Below are 27,053 nucleotides of genomic sequence, written 5' to 3' on the forward strand. Positions count from 1 at the left end.
AATAGCTGAAGCAGGTTTGTTAGGAAAACCCATGGGCATCTGGGTGGCTCAGTTCAGCGTCTGACTCTTGTCTTGGCTCACGTCATGATCTCAGGGTCGTGAGATCGAGTCCCGGGATGGATTCATGCTCAGTGTGGAGTCTGAAATCCTTTCTTCTTCCCCCTCTGCCCCTCCTGCGCTGCACGTGCTCTCTCTCAAATCTTAGAAAAAAGAAAAAACCCTGGAGTCAGCCAGAGAGGAGGCAGTCTAGAGAGCAAGAGGGTTCATGGTGCTAAACCAAAGTCTCATTAGGTCCTTAGCTTACTCAGTGGAACAGAAGGACATGCACCAAATACTACCTCTGTGGACGTGTTGTTTAGTTTTAATTTTTTATATTTTCAGTGATTATCTCTGGGGAATTGAAGGCATGCATGACTTTGTCCGATAGGAGACTCATGACCCCAAGAGAAGGGAGCAGACACCAAAGAAAGTGATAATGGGAGACATGATTCAGGATTTCACACCTGAGCCCAGCGGCCCTAGCCATGGTGCTGCTGGGCAGTGTGGTGCTGCCCCTGAAATTTGCTCTTACCTGGTGGGAGGCCAGAGATCATCAAAGCTGAAAGAATCACCAGGAAAAGAAAATGTCTAAAAACTATAACACCACATGCTATTTGGAGACTTTAGGGGAGGAAAAAGGTTTGGAAATTTTGGGGTGGAGATTCCAAATAAGGGAACTTGTTTCAAATAAATTGCTTTTGAGTTGGTTAGGATTAAAAAAAAAAAAAACTGATTGAAGTAGATGCTTCTTCCTGAGTTTTTTTTCGGCTAAATATGTTTTCCTTGTCTTCCTTGAAGATGTAAAATAAATGAGGTCACACATTTGAGTTGTTTCTGTGTTAAGTAGAAGGTTTTTTTTTTTTTCTAAGATTTTGAGAGAGAGCACAGTAGAGAGGAGGGGCACAGGGAGAAGCAGAGGGAGCCCCACTGGGGGCTCCATCTCAGGACCCTGAGATCATGACCTGAACCGAAGGCAGATGCTTAGCTGACTGAGACACCCAGGTGCCCCTAGAAGACAGTTAGGTTTGCCCAGGACACACTGTACACTAGGTGCTTTGGAGGAAACAGCAAAAGGTAGAAAAGCACTTATAACCCTGTGGGTCTTCTTGACCACTCAGAGTAGAGGGGATTGCTCTAGAGCTCGTGTTTGCTTATGAAATTTGTGGTAATTTCAAGAGAGGCTAGGCTGGGGAGGGCTGTTTTTGTTTTCCCCGTCTGTGAAAGTTTTGTCTTGAGTGCATAGAGTGATAGCTTCCTAAGTGCTGTACTTGACTGCCAGTACCCGGTGTGCCCTGCTATCGACATTCTCCGCTGGGGTCTAGGAGCACTTCCCCAAGGAAGCTGCCTCAGCTGTGTACTTGAGGTAGACCAACCTGTGCTCTTGGAGTACAGTCAGTAATCTAGATTTCTCAGGAATTCAGATTCAAATGGGTTTTTCTTATTGGGCAGAGTTTACTTAGAGTTCTTGGGTGGGTGGGAGCTTCTTGGCTGTGCAGCATGTTTTCCAGGCTTTTACTGACTACAGATCTAGGGCAGAGGGTGTCCTGTTCCTGTCCTACAGGTTGATGTGAAGCTGTCCTACAGGTTGATGTGAATCTGAGCGAGCCAGCCAGCTGAGCCAGGGGACTGCTCTGCTTCTCTTAGGCCCCTGTCTGCTATATAAATAGAGAAGGAAGCTAAAGTTAACTACGCTTGAACTTAAACCGGAGAAAGTCCCACTGGAAACCAGAGTGTCTCAGAGTATCCTTGGGAGTTAACTGCCAAGTTTTTTTCTGCTTCCTGCAAACTTTGGACAAGCACAGTAATGTTTGCGTGCAGGTTTTATAAACACTCGACTGCTAGGATGCTGAGGGCTAAGGTGATACAAATATTTGCCGAGGTTTTATGGACAAACCTTCTGTTGATCATCGCTGTGGCCTCCAGCAGTAAACAGCCTCCTGCATGGGCTCCTGTCTGCGCAAGAGCTGCGTGGTTGGTGGAGGCCGTGTGACCTTCTTGTCCTCTCCCACCGCATGCCAGCAGCTGCAGTTTCCGTGCAGTCGCAGTGACCGCCTTCACAGATCCCACTGTTGACAGCCCTGTCCTCTGACTCAGGGTGGCAGATATTGTTGTTGATAGAAGCCAGCCAGCCCGTATCATATTGCCCACACTAATGTCATCTGTCTGCAGCTGTCTCGGCATACATTACTAGCTGGACTGGAGTTAATCATAGATCTGGGTTGACCTGTGTTACAGGTCAAGAGCAGCAGGCCAGCTGGCTATTTCTGGTTGGGTCTTTTCTGCTGTGCCTTCTGCTATGCATCCTGTGATCACTACTACTGAGGCAGCTGAAAGGAGAACCTCTGGTGGAAGGCTCAGCCTCAAGCCTTGCTACTGGAAGTGTGATCTGCAGACTAGTGGCCTGGCCATCACCTGGTGCTTGGGAGAAATTCAGGGTCCTAGGCCCCACCCCAGACTTGGTGAATCTGAACTTGGATTTTAACAGATCCCAGGTGATGTGTATGCATGGACCTAGGCCAGACTCCTGTTGGTTAAAGTTGGGTTGCTACCTCATCCAGGTTTGGAGGATGGGAAGAGGGAGAGTGTGAAGAGGTGTGCACATAGTTCAAAGGCCTGAGCCCTGTAAGTGACTTGCATCTCTTCCTCTTGTGTGCCACATGGTCTCACCTAGCTGTAAAGGGGGTCTAGGAAATAGGGTTTGGATAAGGGGAGGAGGGGGGAGGGTCAGACTCACAAATAGGCCAAGGAGTGGACTAGGTGAGCTAAGCTGTGGGTTTGGTTCAGTGATCAATTGATGTCCATCTTTCCTTCCACTGTTCCTTTTCCAGTACTTAAATCACTATCAATTAAAATTTTTTTTAGAAGAAGTGCATGCACATGAGGGTGGGGAGGGGCAGAGGGAGAGAGAATCTCCACTTCATGACCTTAGCTGAGATCATGACCTGAGCCGAAATCAAGATGCAGATGCTTAACCGACTCAGCCACCAGGTGCCCCTAATTTAATTATTTAAAAAGTCTGCTGCTTGGAACAAAACTTTGTTCTTAACCATGAATGACACCTATTTAATTGTTGGATAGCTCACTTTCATGGAGAAAATAACCAACCTCTAAGACCTACATAAATGTGGATTTTCCTCTTGTCTCTCTGCCTCCCTTCTTTCCTGTCTCCTTATCTTTTACGATGGAGAGTGACCAGCATATACGACAGTAGAGGGAACAGTATCATGAACCCTTGAGTACCTGTTTTTAGCTCATGGCCAGTCTTACCCCAACTCTGTTACTCCTGTCCTGGATGTTTGTGCCTTTTTTTTTTTTTTTTGGAAAAAAGTGTAAGTGTGATGGGTGACCAATAGTGTTAGGGCTGATTGTGTGTCTCCAAAACTCATGTAGGAACCCCAGTGCCTAATACCCACTGTATTTAGAGATACAGCCTTTAAAGGAGTGATTAAAATGAAGACCTCAGGATGGGCCCTAATCTCGTCTGATAGGCCAGAAGAAGAGAAAATTTGGACTCCCATAGACCAGGGGGCACGCACACAGAGGAAAGGCCATGTGAGGACACAGGAAGTGCCATCTGCAAGCCAGGGATAAAGGCCTTAGGAAACCAATGCTGCCAACACCTTGATCTTGGACTTCTAGCCTCCAGAACTGTGAAAGTAAATTTTTGTTGTTTAAGTCCTCTTGTCTTTGGTATTTGGTTTTGGCAGTCCTACCAATTGAATCTATATATATATTTTTTCCTCTTAAGAGAGGGTAGCAAAACCTACTTTTGTTACTGGGTCACTGGATACATTTGTTATGTGATTTTTCACAAAAATTTCTAGGAAATGGTCAATATGATTTTTTTTTAAAGATTTTATTTATTCACGAGAGATAGGTACAGATATAGGCAGAAGGAGAAGCAGGCTCCTTATGGGGAGCCTGATGTGGGACTCAATCCCAGGACCCCAGAATCACAACCTGAGGCAAAGGCAGACTCAACCACTGAGCCACCCGGGTGCCCCAACGCCACAGTTTTTAATCTTTATTTTATAAAACAGGCACAGAATATTATACAAGATAAAGACAAACATTAGGGAATTGTTATAAAGCCCCTTGTAACCACCACCCAAGTTCTAGAATGAGATTTTGCCAACTTTCCTTTCTCACTCTCCCCCATATCCTGTCCTAATCACAAGCTCTTCCCTTTCCTCAAAAAGAACTAAAAGTTGCTTTCAAACTCCCTAGGCTATATCTTTTAAATCTTAACAGGTATATGTTTCTTTTACTTTTTATTTTATTTGTAAGTAATCTCTACAACCAATGTGGGGCTCGAACTCACAATCTCATGATCAGAGTTGCATGCTCTACTGGTTGAGCCAACCAGGTGCCCCTGCTTTGTCCTATATTTTATGAGTGTGCATACTTTAACAGTTTCACAGTCTGTTTTTAGAATGCAGTATTTAAGATAAATACACCTTTAAGTAACACCAGTCCTATTTCTTAAAACATCTCTAAAATGTTCCATCATGTTAATGTGTTTTAGTAATTTATCTGTTTTTGAGCATTTACAATTTGGCTACATTTTAAAGTAGGATTTTAATTATCGAATTTTTTGGATTCTTCTGAACCATATAATCATTCTTCTCAAAAAGACATGTCCAGTACCTTCTCTGCCTTGGCACTGGGGAGAGAAAGTGCTGGCCTTCTCTTATAAGCTTTAAAGCTTGATTCTATGGAGTAAATTGTCAAAAATTAAATTTTGTGGCAAAGGATACTCTGGCTTTCTAGGTTTAAGAATGTATTCCTCAGTTGGTTTTTCTTTTTTTATTTTAAGATTTTATTTATTTGAGAGAGACAGTGTTTGCAGTACATGAGTAGGGGGAAGAAGGGATATTTGATCTATCCTTTCCAGGTTTCCTCAGGTCAGGTACCTAGAAACCTGGGATTTGGGTCCTAGTTCAATTATTTAACTGACTTGACATCTTAGGCCAGGTTTTCTCTCTGGGATTCATAGGCTTTATTTAGCACCAGATTTTCCAGGATGTGTTCTGTAAGTCCCTATGATCAAGGAATCATTTACCACCTACCTTTGTATGACTGTCTTGTGTGGAAGCATAATTAATTCTCCATGCCACTCTAGACCAAACCCATGAGGAGAGCTTATTTTAAACAGCTCAAATTCTCTCAGGGCAGATTCTCAGTCTTTAGAAACAGAACCCCAATGAGTGGGTCCTGGGTTTATTGTTGATGAGCTTCTCAGGTGGTTTCATTGCAGATTATTATTATTTTTTTTAAAGATTTTATTTATTTATGCATGAGAGACACACAGAGAGAGGCAGAGACACAGAGAAGCAGGCTCCACGCAGAGAGCCCCATGTGGGACTCGATCCGGGGACTCCAGGATCACACCCTGAGCTGAAGGCAGACAGACGCTCAATCGCTAAGCCACTCAGGCATCATTGCAGATTAAATGAGAATTCTGTCCTAGAGTTAGAGTATGTGGTCACAAGGGAAGGGAAGGGAACTTTTAAGACATTTCTGGTCTTTTGATTCAGTGCTGGCAGAAGTGTTCAAAATGACAGGCTGGTGGGTACCAGGTCTGGGACTAAGTTTTGTATTAGGTGAGGATGGGGTGGCCATAGGAGAAAAGGGGTGGTCAGAGCAGGGGAGCCTGTGGTGAGCTGACGCCCAGGCCAAGCAAAGGAGATGGTGTCTTGATAGGAGTGCCTGGTCTTGAGCACTGGGGCGAGCTCCCCCTTCACAGGGTTATGGCCCCAACTATCTGGAGTTCATCTAACCCTCACAGGTGAAGGATGCAGTCTTCACCCAAGAAATCTCCCCCAAACTTTGGTGTCCAGAGTTTCCATTGTGGTTTTATTATGTAGGCGTCATCAATAGAATCACTGAGGATGCAATTGATTTCAATCTCTAGCCTCCTCACACAGAGGTTGGGCTGGTGTCAGGTCATGTAAAGGCCCAACCCTCTGATCAGTCACATGGTTTGTCTTTGGAACCTCCATTCTGAGTCATCTGTTAGCATAGACTCTCTGGGGACCACGATGAATCACCCTTGTTAGCACAAACCATCAGAGTCCACACTCTTGTTACTTGTAAAATTCCAGGGATTTAGAGGAACCAGGACTTAGTCCAGCCAAAGTCTTTCTCTCTCTCTCTCTCTTTTTTTTTTTTTGCTCAGTTTTGAGGCATGATTGACAAGATGGTAAGGTATTTACAGAGGACAGTGTGATGATTTGATATAGGTATATGTTGTAAGAAGATTCCCCCACCGTCTAGTTCATTAACACATCCATCATCATCTTCTGTTCCCTTTCCCCCTTTTTTGGTGGAAAACAATTGAGTTCTCTCCTAGCGAATTTGAATAATATGGAACAGTGTTAGCAACTATAGTCACCATATTACAAATTAGAGCCCAGTGTTTACTCATTTCATAGCTGAAAGTACGTACCATTTTATCGGTCTCTCCTTATTCCTCCTACCCCTGGCAACCACTCTTTGCTTTCATTTAGATGGCGTTGACTTTTTGTTTTAGATTCCACATACCAGTGATACCATGTGGTATTTGTCTGTCTCTCTCTGACTTATTTCTTGTAGCATAACGCCCTCCACATTCATCCATGTTGTCACAAATAATAGGATTTCCTTTCTTAAAGATCAAATAGTATTTCATACTGTGTGTGTATACAGAGCACACACATATATATACATATACGCCTTGTCTATTAATATTGTGGTGAACATGAAGTACAGATATTATTTTGAGATAATGATTCTATTTCCTTTGGATACATACCAGAAGTAGGATTGCAGGACTATATGGTAATTCTATTTTTAATTTCTTGACGATCCTCTTTTTCTATAGTGGCTGTACCAGTTTACCTCCCTAACGATTATGTATGAGGATTCCTCTTTTTTCCACATACTCTCTAATGCTTGTAATTTCTTGTCTTTTTGATAACAGCCATGTTAACAGTCGTGAGGTGATACCTCATTGTGGTTTTGATTTGCGTTTCCCTGATTAATGATGTTCAGAATATTTTCATGTACTTACTATCTGTATGTCTTTAGTAGAAAAATGTCTGTTCAGATCCACTGCTCATTCTTTTTTTTTTTTTTCACTGCTCATTCTTGAATCAGATTTTTTTTTTCCTGTTGAGTTGTAGGAGTTCTTAATATATTTTGGATGTTAATCCCTTATCAGATAGATGATTGGCAAATACTTTCTCTCATTCTGTAGGTTGCCTTTTCAATTCTTGACTTCCCTTGCTGTGCAGAAGTGTTTTCTTTATTGAAATGTAGTTGACATACAATAATACTAGTTTCAGGTGTACGGCATGGTGATTTAGTATTTATGCACATAAGAAGGTAATCCAAGTGACTAAGATTTATCCTAGTGACCAAGAGAAATCTAGTTACCATCTGTTACAGTTGTTATATATCTTTAACTATATCTCCTATGCTATATATTCTATCCCTGCATCTTATTTTATAACTGGAAGTTTATACCTTTTTTTTTTTTTTTTAATTTATTTATGATAGTCACACAGAGAGAGGGAGAGGCAGAGACACAGGCAGAGGGAGAAGCAGGCTCCATGCACCGGGAGCCCGACGTGGGACTCGATCCCGGGTCTCCAGGATCACACCCCGGGTCAAAGGCAGGCGCCAAACCACTGCGCCACCCAGGGATCCCTAGTTTATACCTTTTTTATCCCCTTCCCCCATTTTGCCCATCCCCTCATCCCCGCCAGTCTGGCAGCAACTAGGTTGTTTTCTGTAGGTGTGAGTCTGTTTTGTGTTATCTGTTTGTGTTTTAGATTCCACATATAAGTGAAATCCTACGGTATTTATTTTTCTCTGTCTTATTTTAGCATAGTATCTTCTAGGTCTATCCATGCATGTTGTTGCAAAAGAAGCTAAACTAAAGGGAACAAGGAAGGGGTTTATATGGTTCCACTTGTTTATTTTTGCTTTTGTTGCCTTTGCTTTATGGTGTCAAGTCCAAAATATGGCCAAGACCAACATCAAGAATCTTACCACCTTTGTTTTCTTCTAGTTTTACTTTTTTTTTTTTTAAAGATTTTTATTTATTTATTCATGAGAGACACAGAGAGAGAGAGAGAGAGAGAGAGAGAGGCAGAGACACAGGCAGAGGGAGAAGCAGACTCCATGCAGGGAGGGAGCCTGACGTGGGACTCAATCCCGGGTCTCCAGGATCACACCTCGGGCTGCAGGCTGCACTAAACCACTGCACCACCAGGGTTGCCCTAGTTTTACTTTTTATATATTTTAAAGATTTAATTTATTTATTTGAGACAGAGAACACACGATCATGATTCATGAGGAGGGTCAGAGGGAAAGGGAGAAGCAGACTCCCTGCCGAGCAGAGAACCCAACACAGGAGGTCGATCTCAGGACTCTGAGATCATTACCTGAGTCAAGGCAGGTGCCTAGCTGACTGAGCCACCTAGATCCCCCACTTCTAGGAGTTTTATAGTTTCAGGTCTTATAGTCAAATCTTTAATCCATTTGAATTAATTTTTGTATATGGTATAAGGTGGTTCTTATACTTTGCTTCTTCCTGCGGCTGTCTAGTTTTCCCAATGCCATTTGTTGTAGAGATCATCTTCTCCCGATTGTCTGTTCTTGTCTCCTTTGTCATAAATTAATTGACTATATGTCTGTGGGTTTATTTCTGGGTTCTCTGTTCTCTTGATTTGATCTATGTGTCTGTTTTTATGCCAGTACCATACAATTTGAATTACTATAGCTTTGTAATACATTTTGAAATTTGAGAGTGATGCCACCACTTTTGTTCTTTCTTAAGATGGCTTTGGCTGTTAGGCTTCTGTGGTCTGTCCAGATTTTTTAGTTCTTTGTGGCATTTCTGTGAAAAACACCATTAGAATTTTGATAGGGATTGCATTAAATCTATAGATTGCTTTGGGTAGTATGACTATATTAACAGGATTCTTTAAATTCATGAATACGAAGCATTCTTCCATTTATTCATGTCTTCACTCATCAGTGTCTTACAGTTTTCAGAGTGCAGGTCTTTTCACCTTTTTAGTTAAGTTTATTCCTAGGTATTTTATTCTTCTTGATGCAATTGTAAATGGGATTGTTTTTTAAATTTCTTTCTGCTAGCTTGTTGTTCCTGTATAGAAACAGCAGGTTTGTGTATATTGATTTTTGTTTCCTGAAGCTTTTTTTTTTTTAAAAGGTTTAAAATTTTTTTTTAAGGTATTTATTTATTTATTTGTGATAGTCACAGAGAGAGAAAGAGGCAGAGACACAGGCCGAGGGAGAAGCAGGCTCCATGCACCGGGAGCCCAACGTGGGATTCGATCCCGGGTCTCCAGGATCGCGCCCTGGGCCAAAGGCAGGCACCAAACCGCTGCGCCATCCAGGGATCCCTGAAGCTTTACTGAATTCATTTATCCTAACAGGGTTTTGGTGGAGTCTTCAGGGTTTTCTACATACAGTGTTATGTCATCTGCAAATAGTGAAAGTTTTACTTCTTCCTTTCCAATTTGGATGCCTTTTCTTTTTTCTGGATTAATTGCTCTGGCTAGGACTTCCAATACTGTGAATATGAGTCATGAGAGTGGGCATCCTTGTCTTGTTCCTGATCTTAGAGTTAAAGCTTTCATCTTTTCACTGATGAGTATGAAGTTAGCTGTGGGCATAGAGCTTTGATTGTCTTTGAAATGTTTTTAAAATCTGGTACTCTTTTTTTTTTCTTTTTTTAAAAGAAGATTTTATTTATTAGAAAGAGAGAGAGTGTGTGTGTGTGTGTGTGTGTGTGCGCGCGCGCGCATGTGTGTTTGTGTGTGTGCGCGCATGTAGGAGCAGAGGGAGAAGGACAAGCAGACTCTGGGCTGGTCTCTGGAGCCTGATGTGGGGCTAGATCCCAGGACCCTGAGATCATGACCTGAACCAAAATCAGGAGTGTTGCTTAACTGACTCAGCCACTCAGGCGCCCCCTGGTACTTTCTTTTAACTTTTAACTTTGAAATTATTTTTTGACAGAAAACTCTCAAGAATGGTACACAGAACTCCCATACTCTTCATCCATATTCCCTAACATGAGATTTTAACCATATTTGTCATTCTGTCCTATTATTATCCTATTATCCTTTTTATCTGAAGTGTTTGAAAGCATATGGAAGACATGATGCTCCATTACCCTCTGTATTTCCTAAAAATAACATTTTCTTGCATTACTGGGGTATTGAATCAAAATTCAGAAATTAATGTTGATACATTATTACCATCTAATTCTCAGCATAATCAGTTTGCTTATATTACCCATTTTAGGCTCAGGATAATGCATTGTATTTAGTTTTCATATCTCCTCAGCATCTTTTTATATAGAACAGCTCTGTAATGTCTCCTGTCTTGATATATATTTTTAAAGATTTTATTATTTATTTGACACAGAGAACACAGGCAGAGAGAGAACCAGGTTCCCTCGCTGAGCAGGGAGCAGACATGAGGCTGGATCCCAGGACCCCAGGATCATGACCTGAGCTGAAGGCAGTCACTTAACCAGCTGAGCCACCCAGGCATCCCTATCATTGACATTTTTAAAGAATATGTAGATGATTACTGTATAGAATGTTTGAGTTTGCCTGATGTTTCTTCATGGTAGGAATATCAAGACGTGAATGCTTGCTTAGTGCAATCCTTTGCACACGATGCCCACTTGTCTCATTACTGGTGCTGCTAACTTTCATCACTTGGCTAAGATGGTGTCTACCAGATTAAAATTAATTACTAATTTCTAAAAACCTTTTGAACACTTACTGTTTGAAGTTAGTATATTAAGTAATGTATCATCAGAAGCCACCCCTCCTCCACAGGATCATTAGAATATAGTAATGCAGTTGATTTTGGTCTATTACACATCTTCTCACTTGCCATTAGTACCTTTGAGTTGGACTTTCTGGCTTTGTAAAACTATCTGTATAGAAATTTTAGAACTTTTCTCTACCTATGTTCCCCGCCCCCCACTTTTCATAGCTGTTACTAGTATGTGACGATGATAAAATAAGATACCCTTTTAGTATCTTGAATTCAGTGTGTTTTGGTGGTAAGCAAAGTTGCTCATGGATGTAGTTTTTTTAGATATTTAGTAAATTATAGACTTTAAAAGTATATATTAATTTAAATATAATTTAAATTTTAATTTTAAAGAATTTTAAAGAATTTAAGAATAAATCTGATAGATGCTTCAGTTTATATTAAATATGGATATTTAAGTTTTTTTAAAGGATAGTTTGAATTGCAGTGCTTTTTTTGTGTGTTTTGATAGAGTAAATTAGTAATAGGATGCTGAATTATTAATTAATTAATTAAGATTTTATTTACCCATCCATGAGAGAGAGAGAAAGAATGAGAAAGGCAGAGATACAGGTAGAGGGAGAAGCAGGCTCCACGCAGGGAGCCATATGTGGGACTCAGTCCCGGGTCTCTAGGATCACGCCCTGAGCCGAAGGCAGACACTCAACCGCTGAGCCACCCAGGCGTCCCAGGATGTTGAATTTTAAACTGATTTCTGGGGCATTTGGGTAGCTCAGTCAGTTGAGTGTCTGCCCTCAGCTCAGGTCATGATCTCAGGGTCCTGGAATTGAGCCTGCTTCTCCCTCCGCCTCAGCTACTTCCTCACCCTACATGTGCTTGCTTGCTGTTGCTCGAATAAATAAGTAAAATCTTAGAAAAACCGAAAATACAAAAAAACTATGATTTTTGATCATGTAGCTTATCTTTATGCTGGAGTGGCAGTCCCAGAGTGAGGACCAAGCAAAGGGAGGTGAGATTTGTTTTAACTAGAGGAGAAGAAGGCTCAGAGAGCAAATCGGATTAAGTTTACTTGCATGAAGGAATGTGGCTTATTGTACTTTTTAAAAAAATATTTTGTTTATTTATTCATAAGAGACACAGCAAGAGAGAGGCAGAGATATGGGCAGAGGGAGAAGCAGGCTCCATGCTGGAAGCCTGACGTGGGACTCGATGTGGGACTCGATGTGGGACTCGATGTGGGACTCGATCCGGGGCTCCAGCATCACTCCCTGTGCCGAAGGCAGGTGCTCAACCGCTGAGCCACCCAGGTTTCCCCTTATTGTACTTTCTAATTGTTTCTTTCAAATTCAATTCTTGACTGGTTTCCTTACCAGTCAGGAAGCTAAGTCCATCATCTACAAAGTGGCATGAAAATTTAACTATTTGCCTCTTAGGGGATAATGGATAAGGTTCATTTGAAATGCAGCTCTGGTGGCTCAGCGGTTTAGCACCTCCTTCAGCCCAGGGCATGATCCTGGAGACCCGGGATCGAGTCCCACGTCAGGCTCCCTGCATGGAGCCTGCTTCTTCCTCTGCCTTGTCTCTGCCTCTCTCTCTGTGTCTCTCATGAATAAATAAATAAAATCTTAAAACAAAAAAAAAGGAATGTAAGAAAGACCTTTGGTTACCCTGTTACAATACCAAACTCCCTGCAGTTTATAACCTGCTGTTCTAAGTAGCATGTCTTTACGTGTCTGGATTTGTTTTTCTGAAAAATTCCTCTTTCTCACCTTGTCTCCTGGACTTTAAATGATTCTTATGAATTTTATTCAAAAGGTTGTTTCCTGGTAGCTCTCCCTAACCTCCTTTGAGATCCCCCCCACGTGCACAAGCTTTCCACTCTTCATTATACAAATGGTTGCTAGACCTGGTCAGTGACCAAAATGGGCAGGGCTTGGGGGGCCTTTTGAAAAGGCCAACCAATTGGGTTCTATCTTGGCTTACTCTGATTCAGTCATTGGATGGGGTTTTGATATCTGTTGGTCTTGGTTTTAAAACTCTCAAGGCCGAGATTGGGATTTTGGTATTTAGCCAGGATTGGGACTATTGGTATAAGTACCAGAGGAGAGCCTCTTGATTGTCATAGCGGGAGCACACTGCGCACGGCACATTCTCAAACTTGAGCCTGCAACTGCATCACCTGGAAGATCTGGTAAGGTACAGAATGCTGGGCCCAGCTCTATAGAGTTTCTGACTCCTGGGTCCTGGATGAGGCCTGAAGGTCTGCATTTCTAACAAGGATGCTAATGCTGCTGGTCTGGGGATCCCATTCAGAGAATCTCTGCTGTACTGGAGATTGGTTATGGGTGAATGGGGATATTGATCTCTAATCTCTATGGAGACCTGAAAAAAGCCAAGAAGTTCATCCTCTACATAGCTCACGATCACACTTGTCATGTCATACTGTAATTCTTCAACATAAATCCCTCACTCACTGGACCTGGACGGTGTGCTTCTGGAGGGCAATCGGAGCAATGAAATAATAGAAATAGATTTATATTAAAAAAAAATAAGAATGGGTTTATACCAATATCCTTGATTCTGTGGCTAAGGGACTGCTGCCAATGCCCTGTGGCTACTCTCTGGGGCCAGCACCAACATTTGAAGTCAAATTTTATGGTTCCTGCAAAGACAAAAAGCTCAGGACAGTGGCTCTCACTCGGGATTTTGCCAGCCAGGCAGTGTCTGGTAACATTTTTGGTTGTCACAATGTGGGGTGAGGAGATGTTACTGGCATCTTGAGGATAGAGTCCAGGGATGCTGCTAGCCATTCTAGAACACATAGGACAGCTCGTATGACTAGGAAGCATCCAGCCCAAAGTGTTAGTTGTGCTGAGCTTAAGAACTCCTACTTTGGGATGCCTGGGTGGCTCAGCGGTTGAATGTCCGCCTTCGGCTCTGGGCATGATCCCAGGGTCTGGGGTTCCAGCACTGCATCGGGCTCCCTGTGAGGAACCTGCTTCTTCCTCTGACTATGTCTCTGCCTCTGCTCTGTGTCTCTCATGAACAAATACAATCTTAAAAAAAAAAAAAAAAAAAAAAGTACTCCTGGTTTTAGGGGAAGGGGCTTCAAAAACCGTAGTGTGGGTCTTACCATGAGATCTGTGTCTCTCTCATTTGTCCCTCACTCCAGGCCCTGCTCTTGGGGTCTCCTTGAACCTGAGCACCCTACCGCCCTCCACTCCTTGTTCCTCCCACCTTGGCCCTGATGGACTCCCCAGGCTGGGCTATAGGATCTTCCAGTGACAGGTTGGCTGAATCTCCAAGGAAAACTAACCAAATGACTAATAATTAGCCACAGCTAGAAGGTTTTTAAAAATATATCTTTTCAACAATAAATGACTTATTTGATCTGGAGCCAGGGCATTTGTTGAATGATTTACTGACCTCAACTGACCTGCACATTCCCTTTCATACAAGAGCTCGGAGAGAGTTGTACGACTCTTCTCTGCCCCCCCCCCCCTTTCAACCAGGGGAGAGCCATTTATCCGCTTATTCAGAGTTTTCAGTGACCCATCCTGTGCCATGCATGAGGAACATGAGAGAAAGACCTCATCTTGCCCTCATGGAGCTCTTGTTCTAGCAAAGGGAGACACAAAATAAATGGATTTTTTTTCTTGCAACAAATAGTTTGTAGCAAATGGGTCAAGACAGAAGAGGAAAATACATTAGAGAATCCATGTGTGTTTGGCCTCTTAAGGGCAGATAGGATAGGCCTTGTCGTGGAGGTGACTGTTTGGGAACTGGCGGAGAGAAAGTGTAGTGTGGAGACAATGGGGAAGAACATTTGTTCCCACAAAGGGAACTTGAAATCACGGCAGGCCAGCATGGCTGAGATGCTGACTGAGGCGGACAGGGCTGGAGCTTGGGCTGGTGAGCTGGGAGAGACCCGGTCATGCCTGATAACCCATTAGGAGGTCAGGTGTAATTCTGCTGCAGGAGAACAACATGGCCTAGTGTTTTTCAGAAATCATTCTGGCTTTTTTTGGTAGGAAGACCAGGAAGCCCTGGGGCAAGCAGGCAGGTCAGTTAGCAGGCTGTTGTAGCTCTTAGATCTAATGGGGGGAAGTAGAGGTGCCAACAGGTAGATAGGATCATGAGGTAGCAGCAGTGGGACTAGTGGATGGGTTGGCTGAGGAGAAGGGGGAAGCATCGAGTGATTACTGGGTTTCTAGTTTGAGCTGTGGGCTCTTCGACCTTGACTTTTTTTAAAGTAAAATTAAGCAAAGTCTATTGAGCAATAGTACAAAGCTTTTGAAGGAGGGAGAGGGACCCCAGAGGGCTGCCCTGAGGTTGACATTTATAGAGATGGAGAAGATCAGTTTTAGCAGGGAAATCAGGAATTCCAATGTGGATCTTAAAAGGGAGCTGCCTCTTGGCATCTGAGAGGAGATGACAAGTAGTCACGTAACTTGTAGGAATCTGGAGTTTGGTGGGAAAGGCTTGGCTATCGGTATGGGCATGGTAATGGGAGGCAGGGGATGGACAGCTGTCCCCTAAGGAAAGTGCAGGGCTGCACTCTGGTCAGTGGCTTGCAGAGTAAGTAAGAGGAGGGCAGGTGGAAGATGACAGCCACCGGTGAGCATTGGGGAGCTCCCAAAATCTATCCTTGATCAGAAGATTGAGAGACAGGTGCCAGAAGAGATGTGAAAAAGGGTGTGAGTGGCTGAGATTTGGGGTACCCTTTGCTTTGAGCGTAGAAGTCACAGTGATGCAGGGAGTTGGGGTGGGGGTGAGGAGCCTGATCCACTAAAGTTTGAAGAATGATAGGGACAGAGAATGTTCTAGATGCAGCAGTGGTAGCGGATGCTCTGGCTTTTGGAAGTGTCAGGTGTGTTCACAGCTAGGAGGCTAGAAAACAGAATTGGAAAACTGAAAGGCTGCCCAGAGACTGCAGGAAAGTTGTGTCCCCAGGGTCCAGCCTGACTCTGCTAAGAGCAAGGAGCCAAGGGTATTGGGGAGTTTACCAGTCATTGCAGGGAGTTTCAGGGAGTTTCATGGAGGGCTGGGGACAGGGGCCAGACTGTTGGTGGCAGCTTGGAAGGAAGATCTTTGTTTATGGGGTTAAAGTGTCCTCCTAATCCAAGCGTGAAGGATGTATGGTCTTCTTAGTGCTGGTGGTGTGGGAAGATGTGTGGGGATAAGGGCCATGATGATGAAGAGGTGTTAGAGTAGCCGGTAGAGAGGAGGAAGACAGGAAGGCCAGCCATGAGCTCTGAAAGCCCCAAAGTCAGGTCAGAAGCCTCTGCAGGTCCACAGTACGGAGAGAAGGTGGTGAAAAGAAGGTGGTGCGAGGAGTGAGGAGGCTGGTAGAGGGAACACAGGAAGCTGGGGCAGTGATCCATTTTGAGGATAGCTCGCCTGCAGGGTAGGTGTTCCAACCTTGCGCATGATAGATTCTTACATGTGACATCTGTACCCAGGAACCATAAGGTACTAGGCTCTGTGTTTGGTCATGGAGATCTCAAGTGTTTATGTGAGTCGTCGTTGCCCTGAAAACCTTTGGCCCTTGTTGGTGTCCATGGGGCTCAACCTGGCTTTTTGGGATTTGGGCCCTGAAGGGGATTGCAAATATCTTTAATAAATCAAGAACTGGGGGTGAAAGAAGTTTGCTTAATTGAGTAATTTCATCTAAGTTATTAGAGCTTTTTTTAAGGGGGCCCACATGTGATTAAGAGTTATGTCATCGTCAAGGCTGGTATTTGTCTGGTGGGTCTTTTGAAATGTTCAGAGCACCCTCAGCTGATGCCCTCAGCAGCCTTGGGAAGTGTTCTCCCCATTTGCCGGAGGTCAGTACAGAGAGTTCATAATATTTGTCCTTCATGACTACACTATTTTGCATCCCTACTGGCTGTGTGCAAAGGCTGCCAATTTCTCGCCACACTTGTTATTTATTTATTTTTGATTGTCACCATGCTAATACATGTGAGATTTTATCTCACTGTGGTTTTGATTTCCTTTTCTGTAAAGATGAGCATCTTTTCCTCTGCAAACAATTTTAAAGAGGGCCTTTCAGGGCAAGGTGTCATCATCTGGGTATGTTCTACTGCTAATTGCCTCAGAATTTTCTATGGGGAATAACCATGCATTAAGTGTCCTCATACATTATTACCAACCTGTTTGATGGTAAAGCTCACAGATTGGTACTTTTGTCTGGGAAGGAAATTGAGACAGAGTTACTGGGTGATCTGCAAGCAGTCCTGGGGATGCTGACCTGGAAAATGGAGTGAAGAGTGGTCCAGGACTCTGGGGTCCCCAGTACCTTTGTTGGAACTAGAATCCCAGTTTTCTAGCTCCTGGGTTGGGGTTTTTAGAGGCACTGAGCTACCAGTATGAGCAAAAAAATATTAAGCCCAGTTTCTTTTTTTGCTGCTGCTGCTTTTTTTTTTTTTTTTTTAAAGATTTTATTTATTTATTCATGAGAGACGTAGAGGCAGAGACACAGGCAGAGGGAGAAGCAGGCTCCATGTAGGGAGCCCGATGCGGGCCTCGATCTCAGGTCTCTAGGATCACGCCCTGGGCTGAAGGCAGACACTTAACTGCTGAGCCACCCAGGCGTCCCTCTTTTTGCTTCCTTTATGATTCCCAGACATTTCATTTATTCAACAAAAACCTAGAGCCTCTTCAGTACCCGGTGTTAGTACTAGGGATAAAGTGTGAGTAAGAGAAATAGGATCTCTATTTTCACAGGTTATCCTCTGACATCAGAAATTTCCTCTCTGTGGGATGCCTGGGTGGCTCAGTGGTTGAGCGTCTGCCTTCAGCTCAGATCATGATCCCGGGCTCCTGGGATCTAGTCCTGCATTGGGCTCCCTGCACGGAGCCTGCTTCTCCCTCTGCCTGTGTCTCTGCCTCTCTGCCTGCCTGCCTGTCTCTCTCTCTCTGTGTCCCTCATGAATAAATAAAATCTTTAAAAAAAATTAAAAACTTAAAAGAGAATAACATCAGTTTAAAAAAAAATTTCCTCTCTGGCAAAATCAGTGAAATGGTGTTCAATGTTAGGCTGGCTCTGCATGTTAATTATTGTCATTTACATAGCATATAGTGGATTTGTATAGGGCTTTTTTGATACTCTGTCCAGTTTTTTTCATTATTAGTAATTTGTAGAGATCATTTGAAATTATATAAATACTCCATATCAAACTTGCACCCATGAGTTTTGACTTCATTGGTTAAGTGCATTATTTGTTTGCATTCTAGAGTTTTCCTTCTCTCTCATTTATGTGGCAGGATCGTTTAATGGACAGTGTGACTCATTGCCATTTATTTATTTGATGCTAGAAGTTTCCCAGAAACTTCTGAGATAGCCCATTGAGCTGTCTGCTCTATCCTTTGGGCACATGCTTGTGATTCCTTGAGCACTTCCTTATTTTATGGTGTGAGATGTTCCAGGCCCATCTTGTACTTTTCTCTGTCTCTTCTGTGTTTGTGTCAGCCTACGGAAGAGCTGCTGTTGCTAGGAATGCCTTGGGCACTGCTCGCCTGAGCCCATCTACTTGTGCAGCCCCATAGGCATTTCGCTTTTGCAGCCAGTGCCGTGGCCAGATCAGGCCTAGCGATTCATGTGGTTGCAGGACTTATCTCAGCAACAGCCTTTAGGGAACTTTAGAAAAGACAAGATTGATTACTCATGTGTTCTAGCTCGTGCCCGGCGTGCCTGGGGCCACATGGCCAGGTCAAAGCTGGGAGGAGTGGGGCTGGGAGCACACCTGTGCATGGACACACCTGGATCTGGGGTTCTGTCTTCATAGAGTCGAGGGTGGGGGTGCCTGGGGTTTCACAAGTTCTCCTTTTATTGGTGAATTTAAAACATAAGAAGGAACTAAAGCACAGGAATGAAAAAGCAAGTGGTCAAATGGCCAGTTATCTAGGTCAACTGGGTCTTAAAAGAAGGAGAGAAGAAAGACTGCTAACCATGGGTGGGTGGCCTGGTGCTTTGTCCAGTGGCTGGTGGTGTCTCTGTTTGAAATGGAGGTCTCTGAAGTGGATGAAAAGCATTATGTCAGGCATTTATTTTATTTTATTTTTTTATAAGGCAAATTCCTATTTATTTTTTTAAAAGATTATTTATTCATAGAGACAGAGAGAGAGAGAGAGAAAGAGAGAGAGAGAGGCAGAGACACAGGCAGAGGGAGAAGCAGGCTCCATGCAGGGAGCCTGATGTGGGACTCGATCCAGGGTCTTCAGGATCACACCCTGGGCTGCAGGCAGCGCTAAACTGCTGCGCCACTGGGGCTGCCCTATGTCAGGCATTTAAATTACAGTAAAGGTAATTGTCAGGTGCATCCTTAAACTGACCCAACCTCAAATCAGACATTTCTTCTAGGAGACCTGGTTCCTTTTAGGGAAGAAAGATATTGAAACTCCCAGATCTGGGTGAAGGGGACAGGAAGTCCCAGTGATGCCTTGGGCTACATGGCGACTATAGTCAGTAATGCTGTATTCCATAATTAAAAGTTGCTAAGAGGGTAGCTTTTAAAAGTTCTCGTCATAAGAAAAACAATTTTTGTAACTGTGTATTGTAAAAAAACAAAAGAAAACAAAACCTGAAAACCTCCCAAATCTGAGCACAGGGATGCTTTTTGCTGCTGTATGTCCCTGCTTCCTGGGGCATCTCAGTGGATAGAACTGTGTGTGTATGTCCTACCTATATATCTTTACATTTAAAATGGAGACTTCCAAAAAATTGAACTATAATTGTCATACGATGTCATGTTAGTTTCAGATATACAACATTGTATTTCGACAACTCTGTGGGTTTTGCTGTGGCATGTGGCTGCTTTCTGTGTCACCACACACCACTGTTATAAAACCACTGACTCTGTTCTGGATGCTGTGGCTTTCATCCCATAACTGGAAGCCTGGACCGCCAACCCTTTTCATACATCCCCTGTCCCTTCCCTCTGGCAACATCAGTTCTTTGTATTTATGGGTCTGTTTCCGCTTTTTGTTTGTTCATTGTGTTTTTAGATTCCACATATAAGTGAAATCATATGGTATTTTGTCTTTTAGACTTTGGGTTTTTTTTTCTTACACTTTGCTTTTTTTAAAAACAAACCCCTACAAACCCCTGGAATGTAGGATTCTAATTAGACAGATGTATAATTTGGATATGTTACTTTTCGCTTTTCTCTTAATTTTTAACAGGTGGTTGAACCCCTTGTTTAAAATTGGTCACAAACGGAGATTAGAAGAAGATGATATGTATTCCGTGCTTCCAGAAGACCGCTCCAAGCACCTGGGAGAAGAGTTGCAAGGGTAAGCCACAGGCAGGAATGAAAAGGGTAAGGAGAAACGAGAATTTTGAAGTGTGTGTCTGATGGTTGGATGGATTTTGCCTCCCCCGGCCCTCCTGGAACCTCCGTTTGTTACCCACCTACTCTCAGGCTGTCTCCGAACTTAGCCTACTTTTCTGACTGAGGAAAAAAACCCCGTGTTTCCTGTGCTTTTGTGGAGTGGAGGTTGCCAGTGGCAAAGGCCCTGGATGCCAAGATCCGTCCCCAGAGGTGGGATCCCTGGAGGAGGTTGTCTGTACTTGTGTCTGCCTTCCTGGCCTGCTCTTGGCACTAGTAAATCCACCAAAGCTTGGCAGCGACTGGTTTCCTGAGACTGGAACTTTTCCCCTCAAGACATGTTTTTCTGGTGCTTCAGATCCTGCATCACACATCTTTCAGGGGCCATTTAAACAATTAGCCTGAGCTGATGGAGCAGCCATGGAGTGCCCTGGAATCAACCCCGAGCTCTGGCTCTGCTGCCTACACTGTTTGGCCCTGTGGTCGGGTGTCTGTTTCTCACCATGCCTTGTTTTTCTCCTTGCAGGTACTGGGATAAAGAAATTCAGAAAGCCGAGAAGTCGGACGCACGGAAACCTTCTTTAACGAAAGCAATCATAAAGTGTTACTGGAAATCCTATTTAGTTTTGGGAATTTTTACGCTAATTGAGGTAACAGCTTTCTTATGTGGTGTGTTTTATTTCAGTGTGTGGGGATGGGTACTGAGGCAGGCAGCCCTTTTGGGGGAAAGAGGCATAGGATCTGAGGATAAAACATGTAGGATACATGGTGTAGCTCAGTGGTTGTATTCATTGTCAGAATGGGCAGATACTTAAGTGGACCTCAGGGGGATTACTGTTTTTCTTCTAATGAATTAAAAGGCTGTGATATGGAAGGGTGGTGCTGAGAATTAAGTTTTATGCCGAGTGAGGATATTGTTGGTGCGCAGTAAATGTTGTAAATGCTAAGAGTGATCCTTGACCCAAAGAAGACTCTACAACCTCAAGGAATATGTGCCTCTGGTTTGGAGGAAGTAAATGTGGGTCAGAACCCAGAATAATATAGAACATTTTATAGATGCTTAGCAAATAATAGCTAATTTGACCAGGTGAAATCTGATAAATGTTTTCTTCAGAAGGCTTTATTGCCTTTCACCTTCCAGGGGAACAGAGCCCCAGGGCCCTGTCTGGGCTGGAGCTGGCCAGAGATCTCAAGAGCACATGTTTCTCTGGGCTACCCCCTTTCCAGTAGGACATGTACTAAAGCCAAAACCCCCTCTGTGGAGGATCTCTGGCCTCATGAATTCCGGAGGATTCCTGGCCCACCCATTCTGGTTTCCTGTCCCTGGTTATTGGGGTGGATTGCTGGTTGGAAGGTGGGGCTTTGGTAGTATGACATTGCAGCTACTGTAGGGTGATGTGCAATGGAAACCCAAAGGCAGAAAGCCATGAGGTCAGTGACCTCCATTATCCTGATGGGCCTTAGTCAAGATCCTCCAGTAAGACAGTGTTATCCCGGGCACAGGGCCAGTGAGACTCTACCCGTTCTGGGCTGAGGCCTGCTGGAAGTATGCCACCTGGGTGGCTGTGCTCTCTGTGGTACTTGAAGATGGCCTTAGGGACATGCGTGGTCCTGTGAGTGTATGAGAGTCGTAGGGAGAGAAGTTGCAGTTGCTGTGAAAAGTGGTTTTTAGGTGGAGAAAGGTGGTGAGTGGGTTTTGTTGGGTGTGAGATGGGTAGGCGGGTTGATTTGTATGTGGGATGGGAGCTCTGGGGTAAAAGGCTGTTGTTTTGAAGGGCAGCCAGTACGTAAGTGATCCCTGCCCTGTATCACTGGAGAAAACCAGAGAGTCTGTCCACTAACAAGTGATAGATAGTGATAGTCCTGGGAGATAGAAGCTGGCCTCATTCAGGATGTTGGTTTCTGGGGAGCAGAGTACCTGGCAAAATGGGGGCTCATCCTCAGTAGTATTAGTATTTGTAGCAGCAGTGGTGGTAGGATCTCATGCTCAGTAGTAGCAGTGGCAGGGGTCGTGGTAGTAGTGGCACTGGTGGTTTCTCATTTTTTTTTTTAAAGATTTTATTTATTCATGAGAGAGATGGGGCGATGTGGGGGGAGGCGGGGAGAGACACAGGCAGAGGCAGAAGCAGGCTCCATGGAGGGAGCCTGATAAGGGACTTGATCCCGGGTCGCCAGGATCAGGCCCTGGGCTGAAGGTGACGCTAAACTACTGAGCCACTAGGTTGCCCGGTTTCTCATTTTCAGTAGTGGTATTGCTAAGTACCAGCAGCAACAGTAGGTCTCATACTTGGTAGTAGCAATCATGCTATTACTAGTAGTATTACTACTACTGCTAACAGCAAGAGTAATACAGACTCATACTCAGTAGTATTGTTCCTAGCAGCAGCAGTACTGTTCCTAATATTACTGCTGCTGTTAGCAGTAGGGGCAGTAGAGCCTGATACTCAGTAGTATTACTAGCAGCAGAGCCTCATGCGCCGTAGTAACAGCAACAGTAGTAGTTCATGCTCAGTGGTAATAGTACTATTAGCAGTTTCAGCAGCAGCTTATACTTGGTGGTGGTGGCAGTGGCAGCAGCAATACTGGTAGTTATGTAGTAATAGTAGTAGTGTAATAATAACTACTTGAAAACTATCAGAAACTGCTGCAAGAACTTGACGTGTAATATTATTTTTATTCCTTTGGCCAAATCAGGTGTTGTGTGTTATTTTCATCGTCGTTTTAAGAAAGAGGCCCCATAGTGCCAGGTGGTTAGACAGTGTGCCAGGGGTCACACAAAGACACAAATCACAAAGGACAGAGTGGAGACTCAGTTGTGGCTCCTCCGACTTCCAAGGCTGATCATCTCCATGACGGCACATCCTGTATCAGGAGGGCTTTCCTTGAGAACTTTGACTTCAGGGTCTCAGACGCATGCAGGTTGAACCTGGCCTGGGACAAGTTATAAGTGTGCTAAGAACTCCTTGGACAGGAAGTCTGGTTGGGGACTGTGCATTTTGGTAGAGCTCAGATGACGATGTCCCTTGGCTGCTGGCAGTGATGAGGGTGTTGACAGCAGCAACAGCATGGCATATTTAGATTGACCAGGAGCCCTTGAGAAAGCCACCTTCTACTCTTTACCGTCCCCACACAAATGTGGTTGTGGCTTCCCTGGTGTCTAAGACCTTAAACATCCATCCACATTTGTAAGACCCCATTCTATTTTTTTTTTAAGATTTTATTTATTTATTCATGAGAGACACACACACAGAGAGAGAGAGAGAGAGAGACAGAGAGAGAGAGAGAGGCAGAGACACAGGCAGAGGGAGAAGCAGGCCCCATGCCGGGAACCCGACATGGGACTCGATCCCGGGACTCCAGGATCACACCCTGGGCTGAAGGCAGGCGCTAAACCGCTGAGCCACCCAGGGATCCCCCTTGTAAGACCCCATTCTAGATGAGCTCCTGGAGACTGACCAGCAGGAAGACTGCATGAAGGGGCGTCTCAGATGGGACTTGGATGATCTTGGCAGAGGCTGAGCTCTCTCTGTTGTTACTCAGCAGATGCCTCTGGCTCCCTGCTGAGAGCTGGTGTCTATGAATCTCCCAGGGGGTGTGGGAAAAGCTGAGGACCCTAGGTCAGTCACTGGTGTGGAGGTGCTTTCCCATATGCAGGGTGTGCAGCAGGCCTGAGAGCACGGTGACAGTCTGGGGTGGAATCAGACAGTACTGGTAGCAGACACATCTGGTGTAGATGATCAAGACACATCTGCTTGATCCTTCATGCTGTGACGAGGTCAGTAGCTTTGTGATTCCAGTACAAAATGAGACACAGTGGCCCAGATGAGCATGGTGACTAGCACACGTGGTGATCATTCTTCTTCGTGTCTTGAAGAGAACACAGGCGAGGGCTCATACTTAGTCCTGGTGCTGGGAAGCTCAGGCAGCCCATGATGTTAGAGCTCAACCACAAGTAAACCTTGAATTTTTTTCTGGCAGCAAGAGGCCTGAAATCCAACACAAATACCCTTGTTTTTCTAGACTTGCCTGTTGACACACTGCTGATTGAGAGACATTAGAAATGATTTTTCATGGTGGAGCTAGTAAGGATCTGTTAGAGTTCAAAATCACTTTCAGGTGCTGTTTTGGGTATTCAGTGATTAGTGAGAGAGTTACTGAGTTAGGTGGGATGAATTCTTCTTTAATGATTGATTTAATGAAGCAGCTTCCCATTTTGTGCTCTTCGTTTTCTGCTGCGTGTTGGGCTTTGTATTTTAGGTAGTGTAAGATCTAAATTCAGCCTTAGGATTTTGTAAAAAGCCTAAGGCTCTGTGGTTTCTAGGCAGTGCAGTGTTACCAACCAAAGCGTGGGCAGGGCCTTCCCCGGGCACTGCTGGCAGCTACCAGTGGGGAGAGGCAGAGTGATGCAGGCTAGGGTGAGGCTTTGGAGGTTGGATTTCAAAGAAGTGAAAATCTTAGTCCTGTGAGAATTGAAGAATGATTATAAGACTCGCAGAAACAAGAACACAGTGTTCTTGCAGGCCAACACTAACTCAAATTGAAACAGCCAGTGAGCTCCCGGAACGCTTGGCCCCCGTGTGTACTTCCATGGGGATGCGGTGGGGACCGAGCAAGTCTCCTCCTGCTCAGAGCCCTGAGGGTAGGGAGGAAGAGCATGGAGGCTCTTTATGGGGCAGACAGCAGCAGAGGCTACCTCCTCACAGCATCTGGGGCCTTATCTGGGGAGAGATGTTGTCTCGGCCTGCTGGTGTGTTAGTGGGGTGGCCTCATATTACCATGTGAATTCTCTTAGTCCCCCTGCCCTGAGAGGGGAGGGGTGATTGCGTGGTAGGTCTTCTACCTGTGACCTCGGAAATGGCCCCAGGTGGCTGCCGGCATTGGACAGTGACCTGGCCTTGGCCTGAGGTCACTTTTGCTGAGTTTTTCTCAGGTCTAGGGGCTATAGGGAGGCAAGTTTGTCTAAGTCTTCAGGCCAGAACTCAGCTGATAGGCAAGAAGTCAACAAAACCCTTTGAGCTTTCTCCCATGTAGTTTGTGCCTCGACTCAGGGCTGATTGTTGGAGGGCTGTCCCAGGCCTTTGCATTTATGTCCCAAGGCTGTTCCAGGCACCACTCACCTCTGCTTCACCCAGGGGCCTGAGGAGTGGCTGCTGGGAGCAGACAGGGCAGGCCACGAATAACCACCAAGACCCAGACAGGACGAAGGAGATGAGGAAGCTGACAGGAGACCTGCAGGAAAGACCCGCTGTGTACACCCTGCCTGTTCTTGGGTGTGGAGCTGTATCCACAGTGATGACCCCGAGTTACAAACAAGGTGATGCTTACACCCTGCCTGTTCTTGGGTGTGGAGCCGTAGGTCAGTTGTATCCACAGTGATGACCCCGAGTTACAAACAAAGGTGATGCTTCTCATCCATTTTCTTTGAGATGGCAGGGAAGTGGGTGACTCATTTTTTAGAAATTGTATTCATTATAATGGTTATATTATAAAACAAAAATCTGTGGGTTGCCTGGGTAGCTCAGTCGGTTAAGCGTCTGCCTTCAGCTCAGGTCATGATCCCGGGGTCCTGGAATCGAGCCCCAAGTTGGGCTCCCTGCTCAGTGGGTAGTCTGCTTCTCCCTCTCCTGCTGCTGCTGCCCCTGCTTGTGCTTTTTCTCCCTCTCTTTGTCTAATACATAAAAAAAAAAAAAAAAAAAAAAAAAAAACCTTAAAAAAAATCTGCTTAAAAGTGAAACCTAAGGAACCGTCTAGAAAAGTTGGCTTTTATGAGCAATTTTAAGATTTTTTGTTCTTTAAAAAAAAAAAAAAAAAAAAGAGAGGGTTCTTGTTCTACCTTTGTTGCTTGTAAGGGAGCAATGGGTTTTCCAGGCCCTATGTGAAAGTAGCCCCTGCTATTAAGAATGGAATAGGTCTCTTCCTAGGATTCCTGTATAATGAGAGTGATCTTAGTTTATACATATTTTGATGCTGGCTTTAGGACACCGAGCTGTTATATCTCATTTAGTTGTCTTTGGATCCCTCAGAGGTAGACAAGGCAGGTATTTCGATGGATAAGGACAGGGAAGCAGAGGAGGGCATAGGTCAGGTGACGTGTAGGTGACCCACCTGATTTCTGGAGCAAAACATTCTGATTGCTAAGCCAGTGCTCTTTGCATTCTATCCTGTCGTCTCCTTCTGCCAGGGCACCCACTGATGATGGTCAGAGAGCCAAGAGGAGGTGTTTTTTCTCTGACAACAGTTCTGTGCTCCTAGCAACTGCTTCATACACTTTTTTTTTTTAATATTTTATTTTTTTATCTCCCTCTTTGTACTAAGAAGATAAGCCTGGCCCTAAATCACAAGAGAATCTTGACAACTGAGAGAGAGTGAGAGCATGCGCGCGAGAGAGCGCACAAGCTGGGAGGAGAGGGGAGAAGTAGGCTCTCCAAGAGGAGAGAGCCCAATGTGGGGCTCTATCCCAGGACTCATGACCTGACCTGAAGGCAGACACTTAACTGACTGAACCACCTAGTTGCCCCTGCTTCATATACTTATATACACTGTTTTTCCCCCTTTGCCCCTGTAGCTTTTTAAGAACACTTCAAAAATACAGACATAGGATACGATGGAAGGGTTGCAGAATATACCATCCCAGAATATACCTCTTTGGGATACAGATTGTTTTGAGCTGATTGAAAAAAAATTTTTTTAAATTGGCTTCATGCCCAATATGGGGCTGAACTCACAAGCTTGAGACCAAGAGTCTCATGGTCTACCAGTTAAGCCAGCTGGGTTTTCCTGCGCTGAATATTTTTTTTAAGATTTTTTTTTTTTTAATTTATTCATGAGAGACACAGAGAGAGAGGCAGAGACCTAGGCAGAGGGAGAAGCAGGCTCCCT

General features: G+C 44.3%; 1 protein-coding gene across 1 annotated transcript in view; it reads left to right on the top strand.

Moving 5' to 3' along the window:
- Nucleotides 1-27,053, top strand: part of ABCC4 (ATP binding cassette subfamily C member 4 (PEL blood group)) — a 246,477-nt gene that overhangs the window by 21,745 nt on the left and 197,679 nt on the right. Inside the window, exons 2-3 of the mRNA XM_077855182.1 lie at nucleotides 20,029-20,139; nucleotides 20,701-20,824. Of these exons, the coding sequence (XP_077711308.1) occupies nucleotides 20,029-20,139; nucleotides 20,701-20,824 (235 nt within the window). The remainder of the gene's footprint in view (nucleotides 1-20,028; nucleotides 20,140-20,700; nucleotides 20,825-27,053) is intronic.

This window comes from Canis aureus, chromosome 17 (genome assembly GCF_053574225.1).
Source record: "Canis aureus isolate CA01 chromosome 17, VMU_Caureus_v.1.0, whole genome shotgun sequence".
NCBI lineage: Eukaryota > Metazoa > Chordata > Mammalia > Carnivora > Canidae > Canis > Canis aureus.